The following is a 15,559-nucleotide window of genomic DNA, read 5'->3' as shown; positions in this document are numbered from 1 at the left end:
TTTCCAGGTAGAGATACCTAAACCTCGCAAATCTCTGTCCCTCTAGTTGGGCGGGGGAACCCGACCAACGTCGCCACAACACACCTCCCCTGACCTCATACATCATCAACCATGATGGACTTGGGCCAGAAAACTATTGTAGAAGTTGAAGTCTCTTCTTATGAAATAGCATGCAGCTCTACAGCTAAAAACAAGACACGAAATAAACGAAATAATAACGAAATAGACAAACAAAATGGAAACGTACCATTATGTGTTCAAGTAGAGAATCTATTGCCACGATGTTGTCAAAGTACGTTCTGTTGGAGAAAAGACAGAGAATGATAATGAAGTAATGATGATAAATGATAATGGGGGTAAAGAGTTTCTTCATCCTGGTCCTGGGGAACAGAAAGGGGTGTTTATTTTGGTATTTGCCCCCCCCACACGATTCCATTAATCAACTCATTATACAGTCTTTGATTAGTGCGAACCTGGTGTTTAGTGTTTTAGGGGAAAAAACACTGGTGTAGATGACTGGATTGTTACATTCACTTTATGATGTAATATTGTGTCTTTGACACATCTGGCAGGAAGTCAATGAGACAGACTAACACATCTGGCAGGAAGTCATTGAGACAGACTGAAACATCTGGCAGGAAGTCATTGAGACAGACTGACTGACACATCTGGCAGGAAGTCATTGAGACTTACTTTAACACATCTGGCAGGAAGTCATTGAGACAGACAGACTAACACATCTGGCAGGAAGTCATTGGGACAGACTGACACATCTGGCAGGAAGTCATTGAGACTTACTTTGACACATCTGGCAGGAAGTCATTGAGACAGACAGACTAACACATCTGGCAGGAAGTCATTGAGACAGACTGACACATCTGGCAGGAAGTCATTGAGACAGACAGACTAACACATCTGGCAGGAAGTCAATGAGACAGACTGACACATCTGGCAGGAAGTCATTGAGACTTACTTTGACACATCTGGCAGGAAGTCAATGAGACTTACTTTGACACATCTGGCAGGAAGTCATTGAGACTTACTTTGACACATCTGGCAGGAAGTCATTGAGACTTACTTTGACACATCTGTCAGGAAGTCATTGAGACTTACTTTGACACATCTGGCAGGAAGTCATTGAGTCTTACTTTGACACATCTGGCAGGAAGTCATTGAGACTTACTTTGACACATCTGGCAGGAAGTCATTGAGTCTTACTTTGACACATCTGGCAGGAAGTCATTGAGACTTACTTTGACACATCTGGCAGGAAGTCAATGAGACTTACTTTGACACATCTGGCAGGAAGTCATTGAGACAGACAGACTAACACATCTGGCAGGAAGTCATTGGGACAGACTGACACATCTGGCAGGAAGTCATTGAGACTTACTTTGATACATCTAGCAGGAAGTCATTGAGACAGACCGACTTTAACACATCTGGTAGAAAGTCATTGAGACAGACTTTAACACATCGAGCAGGAAGTCATTGAGACAGACAGACTTTAACACATCTGGCAGGAAGTCATTGAGACTTACTTTGATACATCTAGCAGGAAGTCATTGAGAGTTACTTTGAATCATCTGGCAGGAAGTCATTGAGACAGACAGACTTTGACACATCTGGCAGGAAGTCATTGAGACTTACTTTGACACATCTGGCAGGAAGTCATTGAGAGTTACTTTGAATCATCTGGCAGGAAGTCATTGAGACTTACTTTGACACATCTGGCAGGAAGTCATTGAGACTTACTTTGACACATCTGGCAGGAAGTCAATGAGACTTACTTTGACACATCTGGCAGGAAGTCAATGAGACTTACTTTGACACATCTGGCAGGAAGTCATTGAGACTTACTTTGATACATCTAGCAGGAAGTCATTGAGACAGACAGACTTTGACACATCTGGCAGGAAGTCATTGAGACAGACTTTGACACATCTGGCAGTAAGTCATTGAGACTTACTTTAACACATCTGGCAGGAAGTCATTGAGACAGACAGACTAACACATCTGGCAGGAAGTCATTGGGACAGACTGACATATCTGGCAGGAAGTCATTGAGACTTACTTTGATACATCTAGCAGGAAGTCATTGAGACAGACCGACTTTAACACATCTGGTAGAAATTCATTGAGACAGACTTTAACACATCGAGCAGGAAGTCATTGAGACAGACAGACTTTAACACATCTGGCAGGAAGTCATTGAGACTTACTTTGATACATCTAGCAGGAAGTCATTGAGACAGACAGACTTTGACACATCTGGCAGGAAGTCATTGAGACAGACTTTGACACATCTGGCAGGAAGTCATTGAGACTTACTTTGATACATCTAGCAGGAAGTCATTGAGACAGACAGACTTTAACACATCTGGCAGGAAGTCATTGAGACTTACTTTGACACATCTGGCAGGAAGTCATTGAGACAGACAGACTTTAACACATCTGGCAGGAAGTCATTGAGACAGACTTTGACACATCGAGCAGGAAGTCATTGAGACAGACAGACTTTAACACATCTGGCAGGAAGTCATTGAGACAGACAGACTTTGACACATCTGGCAGGAAGTCATTGAGACAGACAGACTAACACATCTGGCAGGAAGTCATTGAGACAGACAGACTTTGACACATCTGGCAGGAAGTCATTGAGACAGACAGACTGACACATCTGGCAGGAAGTCATTGAGACAGACAGACTGACACATCTGGCAGGAAGTCATTGAGACAGACTTACTTTGACACATCTAGCAGGAAGTCATTGAGCTCGGTCTGTTTGGCTAGGCCTCTGCAAACCTGGCGATACAAAAAAAAACACGTTAGATATTCAGCTTTTCAAACTAACGTCAACGATCTTACGCTAACAGTTAATTAGCACTTTTGTTTATGTGTCAATAGCAGGATTACAGAGAGAGGGAGAGCACGGGAGAGACAGAGAGAGGGAGAGACCATATTAGAGAGACATATTTCCCTCAGATTACACAGATCCACAAAGAATTCGAAAACAAATCCAATTTGATAAACTCCCATATCTACTGGGTGAAATACCACAGTGTGCATCACAGCAGCAAGATTTGTGACCTGTTGCCACAAAAAAAGGGCAACCAGTGAAGAACACACACCATTGTAAATATAACCCCTATTTAAGCTAATTTATTTTATCTTGTGTCCTTTACCATTTGTACATTGTTAAAACACTGTATATATATAATATGACATGTGTAATGTCTTTATTGTTTTGAAACTTCTGTATGTGTGATGTTTACTGTTAATTTTGATTGTTTATTTCACTTTATATATTCACTTTATATATTATCTACCTCACTTGCTTTGGCAATGTTAACACATGTTTCCCATGCCAATAAAGCCCTTGAATTGAATTGAGATGGAGAGAGAGAGAGACAGAAAGAGGGAGAGACAGAGAGAGGGCGAGACAGAGAGAGGGAGAGACAGAGAGAGGGAGAGACAGAGAGAGGGGGAGACAGAGAGAGGGAGAGACAGAGAGAGGGAGAGACAGAGAGAGGGAGACAGAGAGAGGGAGAGACAGAGAGAGGGAGAGACAGAGAGAGGGGGAGACAGAGAGAGACACACAGAGAGAGGGAGACAGAGAGAGGGAGACAGAGAGAGGGGGAGACAGAGAGAGACACACAGAGAGGGAGAGACAGAGAGAGGGCGAGACAGAGAGAGGGAGAGACAGAGAGAGGGAGAGACAGAGAGAGGGAGAGACAGAGAGGGAGAGACAGAGAGAGAGAGAGACAGAGAGAGACAGAGAGAGACACAGAGAGAGGGAGACAGAGAGAGGGAGAGCACGAGGGAGACAGAGAGCAAGAGAGACAGGAAAAAGGGGGAGAGAAAGAAAGAGAGACGGTGGGCTTCTCTCACATTTCTGTCTGTGAACAGAGACTCCATTGTTTATTGTCAGTGCAGACGACTGTTTTGATATCTGAAGTAACACAATGGTGTTCCTGTGGACAGACGTGAGATGCATTGGGACACCGCGACCCGGGATGCATTGGGACACCGTGTGTGAGACGTTGTGCTATAGCTCTCAGTAGCAACGGATCATGTAGATAGAAACAACAATGCTGAGCAGGTCATAATGACGTCCCCCAGGAGGGCCAATGTGTTACAGGCTGTAGGGTTGATTAGACTGAAGCCTACTGGCAACCCAGTCACAGTAGAGTTCAGTTCACATAAACACACAACAAACACACAACAAACACACAACAAACACACAACAAACACACAACAAACACATGTATGAAAGTGTACAATGAGTGTTTTTATAGCCAATTACATATTTAAATACCCCCAAAATATATTTAAAAATATATGCTTTATTGCCATATATACATTTACATTTACATAGATGCAGGTGTTTTACAGGGTCAGTCATAGTAGTATGATAGGTGTTGTTTTTCCCAATGACCAGACACAACCCTGTCCCAATGACCAGACACAACCCTGTCCCAATGACCAGACACAACCCTGTCCCAATGACCAGACATAACCCTGTCCCAATGACGAGACACAACCCTGTCCCAATGGCCAGACACAACCCTGTCCCAATGACCAGACACAACCCTGTCCCAATGACCAGACACAACCCTGTCCCAATGACCAGACATAACCCTGTCCCAATGGCCACAGACACAACCCTGTCCCAATGACGAGACACAACCCTGTCCCAATGACCAGACACAACCCTGTCCCAATGACCAGACACAACCCTGTCCCAATGACCAGACACAACCCTGTCCCAATGACCAGACACAACCCTGTCCCAATGACCAGACACAACACTGTCCCAATGACCAGACACAACCCTGTCCCAATGACCAGACATAACCCTGTCCCAATGGCCACAGACACAACCCTGTCCCAATGACCACAGACACAACCCTGTCCCAATGACCACAGACACAACCCTGTCCCAATGACCAGACACAACCCTGTCCCAATGACCACAGACACAACACTGTCTCAATGACCAGACACAACCCTGTCCCAATGACCAGACATAACCCTGTCCCAATGGCCACAGACACAACCCTGTCCCAATGACCAGACACAACCCTGTCCCAATGACCACAGACACAACCCTGTCCCAATGACCATAGACACAACCCTGTCCCAATGACCAGACACAACCGTGTCCCAATGACCACAGACACAACACTGTCTCAATGACCAGACACAACCCTGTCCCAATGATCAGACATAACCCTGTCCCAATGGCCACAGACACAACCCTGTCCCAATGACCAGACATAACCCTGTCCCAATGGCCACAGACACAACCCTGTCCCAATGACCAGACACAACCCTGTCCCAATGACCAGACACAACCCTGTCCCAATGACCAGACAAAACCCTGTCCCAATGACCAGACACAACCCTGTCCCAATGACCAGACACAACCCTGTCCCAATGACCAGACATAACCCTGTCCCAATGGCCACAGACACAACCCTGCTCCTTATCATGTATCAAGAAGTGTGTTATCGAGCTTTTGTAACCAAATACACTTGACAACATCACATACGGAAACATTTCTTATGAATGAACAAATATAGGTGTAAAATAATCCCATGCTCACCTGTACTTGGTGAATAGCTACAGCTGCCCATGCTAAACTCGCCGTCGCAACCTTTAAGGAAAGCATTATTATTTATACATTTATCTCACAGGAATAAATGCACATAAACTAACATTTCTGTAAATGTTATTTATATTTAGCCAGCGGGCTAGTTTTCATCTGTATTCCCTGGGCACATAAAAAAAAAACGTTTTCATTTTTGCATCACAAACATTTTTGCATTAAAAATAAATAAAAAATATACACACCAAAAAAAATAACAGTCCCAAGATGAAGAAAATAATAGAACCTAACAAAAAATAATTAATAATAAAATAAATTGTTAGCCGATATGTAATTATATTTGACAGTAGAGATATTTATTAATAGACATATAAACAGTACTATCATATGGGTATGAGTAAGGTCCATCCTTAGGAGTATTCCTGGTATTTCCAAGATCTCATTCCCATGTGTGTGCTCATCATGTGTGTGCTCATCATGTGTGTGCTCATCATGTGTGTGCTCATCATGTGTGTGTGCTCACCATGTCCTCATCATGTGTGTGCTCATCATGTGTGTGCTCATCGTGTGTGTGCTCATCATGTGTGTGCTCATCATGTGTGTGCTCATCATGTGTGTGCTCATCATGTGTGTGCTCATCATGTGTGTGCTCATCATGTGTGTGCTCATCATGTGTGTGCTCATCATGTGTGTGCTCACCATGTGTGTGCTCATCATGTGTGTGCTCACCGTGTGTGTGCTCACCGTGTGTGTGCTCATCGTGTGTGTGCTCACCGTGTGTGTGCTCATCATGTGTGTGCTCATCATGTGTGTGCTCATCATGTGTGTGCTCATCATGTGTGTGCTCACCATGTGTGTGCTCATCATGTGTGTGCTCACCATGTGTGTGCTCACCATGTGTGTGCTCATTATGTGTGTGCTCATCATGTGTGCTCATCATGTGTGTGCTCATCATGTGTGTGCTCATCATGTGTGTGCTCACCGTGTGTGTGCTCACCGTGTGTGTGCTCATCGTGTGTGTGCTCACCGTGTGTGTGCTCACCGTGCGTGTGCTCATCGTGTGTGTGCTCATCATGTGTGTGCTCACCATGTGTGTGCTCACCATGTGTGTGCTCATCATGTGTGTGCTCATTATGTGTGTGCTCACCATGTGTGTGCTCATCATGTGTGTGCTCACCATGTGTGTGCTCACCATGTGTGTGCTCACCATGTGTGTGCTCATCATGTGTGTGCTCATCATGTGTGTTCACCCAACCTTATGTCCTCTCCAATAATGACTGGTACATAATATCCCAGGAGGCAAAGCGGGTCGAAAAGACGTCATTGCAACGCAATTATGGTGACGTTCTTACAACGCTTATTGCAAACATCCTTTCCCTCTGGGTAGTCATATAATTAACCCCTCAGTGCCTGTCACCTAAACGTGTCTATCTGTCCTCTGATGGGCTCATTAGGAGCTAATAGCAGAGTTGTAAAAACCTTGGTCTGTTCGTCAAGGACTCACTGACCGCTGTTCTCTTTACAAACTAATGGAGCTATAACAGGAAGTCATTGTCTTGTCCTTATGAACTAATGGAGCTATAACAGGAAGTCATTGTCTAGTCCTTATGAAGTAATGGAGCTATAACAGGAAGTCATTGTCTGGTCCTTATGAACTAATGGAGCTATAACAGGAAGTCATTGTCTCGTCCTTATGAACTAATGGAGCTATAACAGGAAGTCATTGCCTAGTTCTTATGAACTAATGGAGCTATAACAGGAAGTCATTGCCTAGTCCTTATGAACTAATGGAGCTATAACAGGAAGTCATTGCCTAGTTCTTATGAACTAATGGAGCTATAACAGGAAGTCATTGCCTAGTTCTTATGAGCTAATGGAGCTATAACAGGAAGTCATTGTCTAGTCCTTATGAACTAATGGAGCTATAACAGGAAGTCATTGCCTAGTCCTTATGAACTAATGGAGCTATAACAGGAAGTCATTGTCTAGTCCTTATGAACTAATGGAGCTATAACAGGAAGTCATTGCCTAGTTCTTATGAACTAATGGAGCTATAACAGGAAGTCATTGCCTAGTTCTTATGAACTAATGGAGCTATAACAGGAAGTCATTGCCTAGTCCTTATGAACTAATGGAGCTATAACAGGAAGTCATTGCCTAGTTCTTATGAACTAATGGAGCTATAACAGGAAGTCATTGCCTAGTTCTTATGAGCTAATGGAGCTATAACAGGAAGTCATTGTCTAGTCCTTATGAACTAATGGAGCTATAACAGGAAGTCATTGCCTAGTCCTTATGAACTAATGGAGCTATAACAGGAAGTCATTGTCTAGTCCTTATGAACTAATGGAGCTATAACAGGAAGTCATTGTCTAGTCCTTATGAACTAATGGAGCTATAACAGGAAGTCATTGCCTAGTTCTTATGAACTAATGGAGCTATAACAGGAAGTCATTGTCTAGTCCTTATGAACTAATGGAGCTATAACAGGAAGTCATTGCCTAGTCCTTATGAACTAATGGAGCTATAACAGGAAGTCATTGTCTAGTCCTTATGAACTAATGGAGCTATAACAGGAAGTCATTGCCTAGTCCTTATGAACTAATGGAGCTATAACAGGAAGTCATTGTCTAGTCCTTATGAACTAATGGAGCTATAACAGGAAGTCATTGCCTAGTTCTTATGAACTAATGGAGCTATAACAGGAAGTCATGGTCTTGTCCTTATGAGCTAATGGAGCTATAACAGGAAGTCATTGTCTAGTCCTTATGAACTAATGGAGCTATAACAGGAAGTCATTGCCTAGTCCTTATGAACTAATGGAGCTATAACAGGCAGTCATTGCCTAGTTCTTATGAACTAATGGAGCTATAACAGGAAGTCATTGCCTAGTTCTTATGAACTAATGGAGCTATAACAGGAAGTCATGGTCTAGTTCTTATGAACTAATGGAGCTATAACAGGAAGTCATTGTCTAGTTCTTATGAACTAATGGAGCTATAACAGGAAGTCATTGCCTAGTTCTTATGAACTAATGGAGCTATAACAGGAAGTCATTGTCTAGTTCTTATGAACTAATGGAGCTATAACAGGAAGTCATTGCCTAGTTCTTATGAACTAATGGAGCTATAACAGGAAGTCATTGCCTCGCTCTTAGCCTCTGCTGAGTCCCCAACAACTGGACGTTGTGGTTTTCAGGGGAAATAGAAAGAGAGCATGTGACAAAACTTCAGCTTTTGGACGTTAACAAAGCAACAGTCCATCTTAACTCCTCCTCTACATTTACTGGATTGGTCGAACACAGCAGAGGAGAACCTCCCCCGACAGGATCTGGTTTCATGTGTTCCTTGTACCTCTGCTCCATAGGCTAGATGAAGACAGTCAAATCACCTCTCAGGCTGTTTGTGTTTGTGTGTGTGTGTGTGTGTGTGTGTGTGTCTGTGCGTGCTTGTGTGCGTGTGTACCTCCTGGTTGCTGATATTGAAGGGCTCGTGGCCTCTGTGCCGATGCAGCTCCAGGATAGCTATGAGGTCACCGATGGCCGTGAGGATGGGGAGGCACAGGACAGAGTGAACATGAATCCCTGAGTCTGAGTACTGCCCTGTGCCTTCAGGGAAACGCTCGTCCTGGAGAGAGAGCGAGAAGAGGAAGAATGAGAGAGAGGCGAGGAGAGGAAAGGAAGAGAGAGGGAGAGAGAGAGAAAGAAGTTAGATTAGAGGTCAGAGGTTAGGCGACACGTGTTAAGGGTGGTGAGGATAAGAAGGCAGAGAGAAGGATAATGTGAACACAAATCCCTGTGTCTAAATCCCTGTGTCTAAATCCCTGTGTCTGAATCCCTGTGTCTAAAGCCCTGTGTCTAAATCCCTGTGTCTGAATCCCTGTGTCTAAAGCCCTGTGTCTAAATCCCTGTGTCTGAATCCCTGTGTCTAAAGCCCTGTGTCTAAATCCCTGTGTCTGAATCCCTGTGTCTAAAGCCCTGTGTCTAAAGCCCTGTGTCTGAATCCCTGTGTCGGAATCCCTGTCTGAATCCCTGTGTCGGAATCCCTGTCTGAATCCCTGTGTCTGAATCCCTGTGTCTGAATCCCTGTGTCTAAAGCCCTGTGTCTGAATCCCTGTGTCTAAATCCCTGTATCTGAATCCCTGTGTCTAAAGCCCTGTGTCTGAATCCCTGTGTCTAAAGCCCTGTGTCTAAATCCCTGTGTCTGAATCCCTGTGTCTAAAGCCCTGTGTCTAAATCCCTGTGTCTGAATCCCTGTGTCTAAAGCCCTGTGTCTAAATCCCTGTGTCTGAATCCCTGTGTCTGAATCCCTGTGTCGGAATCCCTGTCTGAATCCCTGTGTCTGAATCCCTGTGTCTGAATCCCTGTGTCTAAAGCCCTGTGTCTGAATCCCTGTGTCTGAATCCCTGTGTCTAAATCCCTGTGTCGGAATCCCTGTCTGAATCCCTGTGTCTAAATCCCTGTGTCGGAATCCCTGTCTAAAGCCCTGTGTCTGAATCCCTGTGTCTGAATCCCTGTGTCGTGCAACACAGAAGTCAAGGGTCCTGACGTATACAATCTGAACTAAATACTTTGGGATGTTTGATTTATACTGCATTAGGTTTAGGGGTTAGTGTTTTGGGTTAGGATAAGGGTTATTGTTTTGGGTTAGGGTTAGTGTTTTGGGTTAGGGTGAGGGTTAGTGTTTTGGGCTAGGATAAGGGTTAGTGTTTTGGGTTAGGGTGAGGGTTAGTGTTTTGGGTTAGGGTAAGGGTTAGTGTTTTGGGTTAGGGTTAGTGTTTTGGGTTAGAATAAGGGTTAGTGTTTTGGGTTAGGGTGAGGGTTAGTGTTTTGGGTTAGGGTGAGGGTTAGTGTTTTGGGTTAGGGTGAGGGTTCGTGTTTTGGGTTAGGATGAGGGTTAGTGTTTTGGGCTAGGATAAGGGTTAGTGTTTTGGGTTAGGGTGAGGGTTAGTGTTTTGGGTGGGTGAGGGTTAGTGTTTTGTGTTAGGGTGAGGGTTAGTGTTTTGGGTGAGGGTTAGTGTTTTGGGTTAGGGTGAGGGTTAGTGTTTTGGGCTAGGATAAGGGTTAGTGTTTTGGGTTAGGGTAAGGGTTAGTGTTTTGGGTTAGGATGAGGGTTAGTGTTTTGGGCTAGGATAAGGGTTAGTGTTTTGGGTTAGGGTGAGGGTTAGTGTTTTGGGTGAGGGTTAGTGTTTTGGGTTAGGGTGAGGGTTAGTGTTTTGGGTGAGGGTTAGTGTTTTGGGTTAGGGTGAGGGTTAGTGTTTTGGGCTAGGATAAGGGTTAGTGTTTTGGGTTAGGGTGAGGGTTAGTGTTTTGGGTTAGGGTAAGGGTTAGTGTTTTGGGTTAGGGTTAGTGTTTTGGGTTAGAATAAGGGTTAGTGTTTTGGGTTAGGGTGAGGGTTAGTGTTTTGGGTTAGGGTGAGGGTTCGTGTTTTGGGTTAGGGTGAGGGTTAGTGTTTTGGGTTAGGGTTAGTGTTTTGGGTTAGAATAAGGGTTTGTGTTTTGGGTTAGGATAAGGGTTAGTGTTTTGGGTTAGGGTAAGGGTTAGTGTTTTGGGTTAGGGCGAGTGTTTTGGTTTAGGATAAGGGTTAGTGTTTTGGGTTAGGTTGAGGGTTAGTGTTTTGGGTTAGGGTTAGTGTTTTGGGTTAGAATAAGGGTTAGTGTTTTGGGTTAGGGTGAGGGTTAGTGTTTTGGGTTAGGGTGAGGGTTAGTGTTTTGGGTTAGGGTGAGAGTTCGTGTTTTGGGTTAGGATGAGGGTTAGTGTTTTGGGCTAGGATAAGGGTTAGTGTTTTGGGTTAGGGTGAGGGTTAGTGTTTTGGGTGAGGGTTAGTGTTTTGGGTTAGGGTGAGGGTTAGTGTTTTGGGTGAGGGTTAGTGTTTTGGGTTAGGGTGAGGGTTAGTGTTTTGGGCTAGGATAAGGGTTAGTGTTTTGGGTTAGGGTGAGGGTTAGTGTTTTGGGTTAGGGTGAGGGTTCGTGTTTTGGGTTAGGGTGAGGGTTAGTGTTTTGGGTTAGGGTTAGTGTTTTGGGTTAGAATAAGGGTTTGTGTTTTGGGTTAGGATAAGGGTTAGTGTTTTGGGTTAGGGTAAGGGTTAGTGTTTTGGGTTAGGGCGAGTGTTTTGGTTTAGGATAAGGGTTAGTGTTTTGGGTTAGGGTAAGGGTTAGTGTGTTGGGTTAGGATAAGGGTTAGGGTAAGGGCTAGTGTTCTGGGTTTGGGTAAGGGTTAGTGTTATGGGTTAGGGTGAGGGTTCGTGTTTTGGGTTAGGATAAGGGCTAGTGTTTTGGGTTAGGGTAAGGGCTAGTGTTTTGGGTTAGGGTAAGGGCTAGTGTTTTGGGTTAGGATAAGGGTTAGTGTTTTGGGTTAGGGTAAGGGCTAGTGTTTTGGGTTAGGGTTAGTGTTTTGGTTTCGTGTTTTGGGTTAGGATAAGGGTTAGTGTTTTGGGTTAGGGTAAGGGTTAGTGTTTTGGGTTAAGGTAAGGGTTAGTGTTTTGTTTTAGTGTTTTGGGTGAGGATAATGGTTAGTGTTTTCGCTTAGGGTAAGGGTTAGTATTTTGGCTTAGGGTAAGGGTTAGTGTTTTGGGTTAGGGTTAGTGTAAGGGTTAGTGTTTTAGGTTAGGGTAAGGGTTAGGGTTTTGGCTTAGGGTAAGGGTTAGGGTTTTGGCTTAGGGTAAGGGTTAGTGTTTTGGGTGAGGGTTAGTGTTTTGGGTTAGGGTGAGGGTTAGTGTTTTGGGTTAGGGTAAGGGTTAGGTGTATTTATAGTATGCTGAATCTCACCCCTGTGATGTCCTCTACTAGCAGTATTTTGCGTGTTGTGGCGACATGAGCGGCGATGGTGGTCCCAAACGTGATGGGACCAGCTGGGATGAAGGTGGGAGGACCGTCCTTAGCCCCCGCCGGTTTAAACAAACACAAGCTCTGAGGAAGGACCAGAGAGAAATGAACACGGATACACTACATCACGTTAGTCATGTAGCAGACGCTGTTATTCAGGGCCACGTACAGTAGTGCATTAATGTTAAAATGGCTAGGTGAGGCGACCACCTATCCCAATTATAGTACACACTAATCACTAATCACTAGAGATTAGTACACGCTAATGACTATAGATTAGTACATACTAATTGCTATAGACCAGTACACACTAATCACTAACCACTATAGATTAGTACACACTAACCACTATAGATTAGTACACACTAATCACTATAGATTAGTACACACTAATCACTATAGATTAGTACACACTAATCACTATAGATTAGTACACACTAATCACTATAGATTAGTACACACTAATCACTATAGATTAGTACACACTAATCACTATAGATTAGTACACACTAATCACTATAGATCAGTACACACTAACCACTATAGATCAGTACACACTAACCACTATAGATTAGTACACACTAATCACTATAGATTAGTACACACTAATCACTATAGATTAGTACACACTAATCACTATAGATTAGTACACACTAATCACTATAGATTAGTACACACTAATCACTATAGATTAGTACACACTAATCACTATAGATTAGTACACACTAACCACTATAGATTAGTACACACTAATCACTATAGATTAGTACACACTAATCACTATAGATTAGTACACACTAATCACTATAGATTAGTACACACTAATCACTATAGATTAGTACACACTAATCACTATAGATTAGTACACACTAATCACTATAGATTAGTACACACTAATCACTAAAGATTAGTACACACATATCATTAATCACTATAGATTAGTACACACTAATCACTACATATTAGTACACACTAATCACTATAGATTAGTACATACTAATCACTATAGATTAGTACACACTAATCACTATAGATTAGTACACCCTAATCACTATAGATTAGTACACCCTAATCACTATAGATTAGTACACCCTAATCACTATAGATTAGTACACACTAATCACTATAGATTAGTACACACTAATCACTATAGATTAGTACTCACTAATCACTATAGATTAGTACTCACTAATCACTATAGATTAGTACTCACGAATCACTATAGATTAGTACACACTAATCACTATAGATTAGTACACACTAATCACTATAGATTAGTACACACTAATCACTATAGATTAGTATACACTAATCACTATAGATTAGTATACACTAATCACTAATCACTATAGATTAGTACTCACTAATCACTATAGATCAGTACACACTAATCACTATAGATTAGTACACACTAATCACTACATATTAGTACACACTAATCACTATAGATTAGTACACACTAATCACTATAGATTAGTACACACTAATCACTATAAATTAGTACTCACTAATCACTATAAATTAGTACTCACTAATCACTATAGATTAGTACTCACTAATCACTATAGATTAGTACACACTAATCACTATAGATTAGTATACACAAATCACTATAGATTAGTACTCACTAATCACTATAGATTAGTACACACTAATCACCAATCAATATAGATTAGTACACACTAATCACTATAGATTAGTACACACTAATCACTATAGATTAGTACACACTAATCACTATAGATTAGTATACACTAATCACTAATCAATATAGATTAGTACACAATAATCACTATATATTAGTACTCACTAATCACTATAGATTAGTACACACTAATCACTATAGATTAGTACACACTAATCAATATAGATTAGTACACACTAATCACTACATATTAGTACACACTAATCACTATAGATTAGTACACACTAATCACTATAGATTAGTACACACTAATCACTATAGATTAGTACTCACTAATCACTATAGATTAGTACTCACTAATCACTATAGATTAGTACTCACTAATCACTATAGATTAGTACTCACTAATCACTATAGATTAGTACTCACTAATCACTATAGATTAGTACTCACTAATCACTATAGATTAGTACACACTAATCACTATAGATTAGTACACACTATTCACTAATCACTATAGATTAGTACACACATATCATTAATCACTATAGATTAGTACACACTAATCACTACATATTAGTACACACTAATCACTATAGATTAGTACTCACTAATCACTATAGATTAGTACACACTAATCACTATAGATTAGTACACCCTAATCACTATAGATTAGTACACACTAATCACTATAGATTAGTACTCACTAATCACTATAGATTAGTACTCACTAATCACTATAGATTAGTACACACTAATCACTATAGATTAGTACACACTAATCACTATAGATTAGTACTCACTAATCACTATAGATTAGTACTCACTAATCACTATAGATTAGTACTCACTAATCACTATAGATTAGTACACACTAATCACTAATCACTATAGATTAGTACTCACTAATCACTATAGATTAGTACTCACTAATCACTATAGATTAGTACTCACTAATCACTATAGATTAGTACACACTAATCACTATAGATTAGTACACACTAATCACTAATCACTATAGATTAGTACACACTAATCACTATAGATTAGTACTCACTAATCACTATAGATTAGTACACACTAATCACTATAGATTAGTACACACTAATCACTATAGATTAGTACTCACTAATCACTATAGATTAGTACTCACTAATCACTATAGATTAGTACACACTAATCACTATAGATTAGTACACACTAATCACTATAGATTAGTACTCACTAATCACTATAGATTAGTACTCACTAATCACTAATCACTATAGATTAGTACTCACTAATCACTATAGATTAGTACACACCAATCACTATAGATTAGTACACACTAATCACTCAGTAAACCAGATTAATTTACACTCTGAGACCCAGTAGAAAGGTGTTTACTGTTATTTTAATGAATGATTTACTGAGATGTATTCTTGAGGATATACATTGTTAATGCCTCATTATTAACTGAGGATTGTGGCTTTAACACTCAT

The 15,559-nt window shown here is 41.6% G+C and overlaps 1 protein-coding gene across 3 annotated transcripts in view; it reads right to left on the bottom strand.

Annotated features, from left to right (window-relative positions):
* The window catches only part of pde10a (phosphodiesterase 10A), a 160,486-nt gene that overhangs the window by 46,546 nt on the left and 98,381 nt on the right, over positions 1–15,559 (bottom strand). For all 3 annotated transcript variants that reach the window (XR_010450238.1, XR_010450237.1, XM_064924428.1), the window contains exons 6-10: positions 12,377–12,517; positions 9,076–9,237; positions 5,609–5,659; positions 2,747–2,805; positions 248–299 (exon numbers count right to left, since the gene is read on the bottom strand). Coding sequence is in view for 1 of the 3 variants with exons in the window: in XM_064924428.1 (XP_064780500.1) it covers positions 248–299; positions 2,747–2,805; positions 5,609–5,659; positions 9,076–9,237; positions 12,377–12,517 (465 nt within the window). In the remaining 2 variants the exon portion in view is untranslated. The remainder of the gene's footprint in view (positions 1–247; positions 300–2,746; positions 2,806–5,608; positions 5,660–9,075; positions 9,238–12,376; positions 12,518–15,559) is intronic.

This window comes from Oncorhynchus masou, chromosome 18 (assembly GCF_036934945.1).
Source record: "Oncorhynchus masou masou isolate Uvic2021 chromosome 18, UVic_Omas_1.1, whole genome shotgun sequence".
NCBI lineage: Eukaryota > Metazoa > Chordata > Actinopteri > Salmoniformes > Salmonidae > Oncorhynchus > Oncorhynchus masou.
The sequence above is the reverse complement of the archived record's forward strand: the minus strand, read 5'-3'. Positions and strand labels throughout refer to the sequence as shown.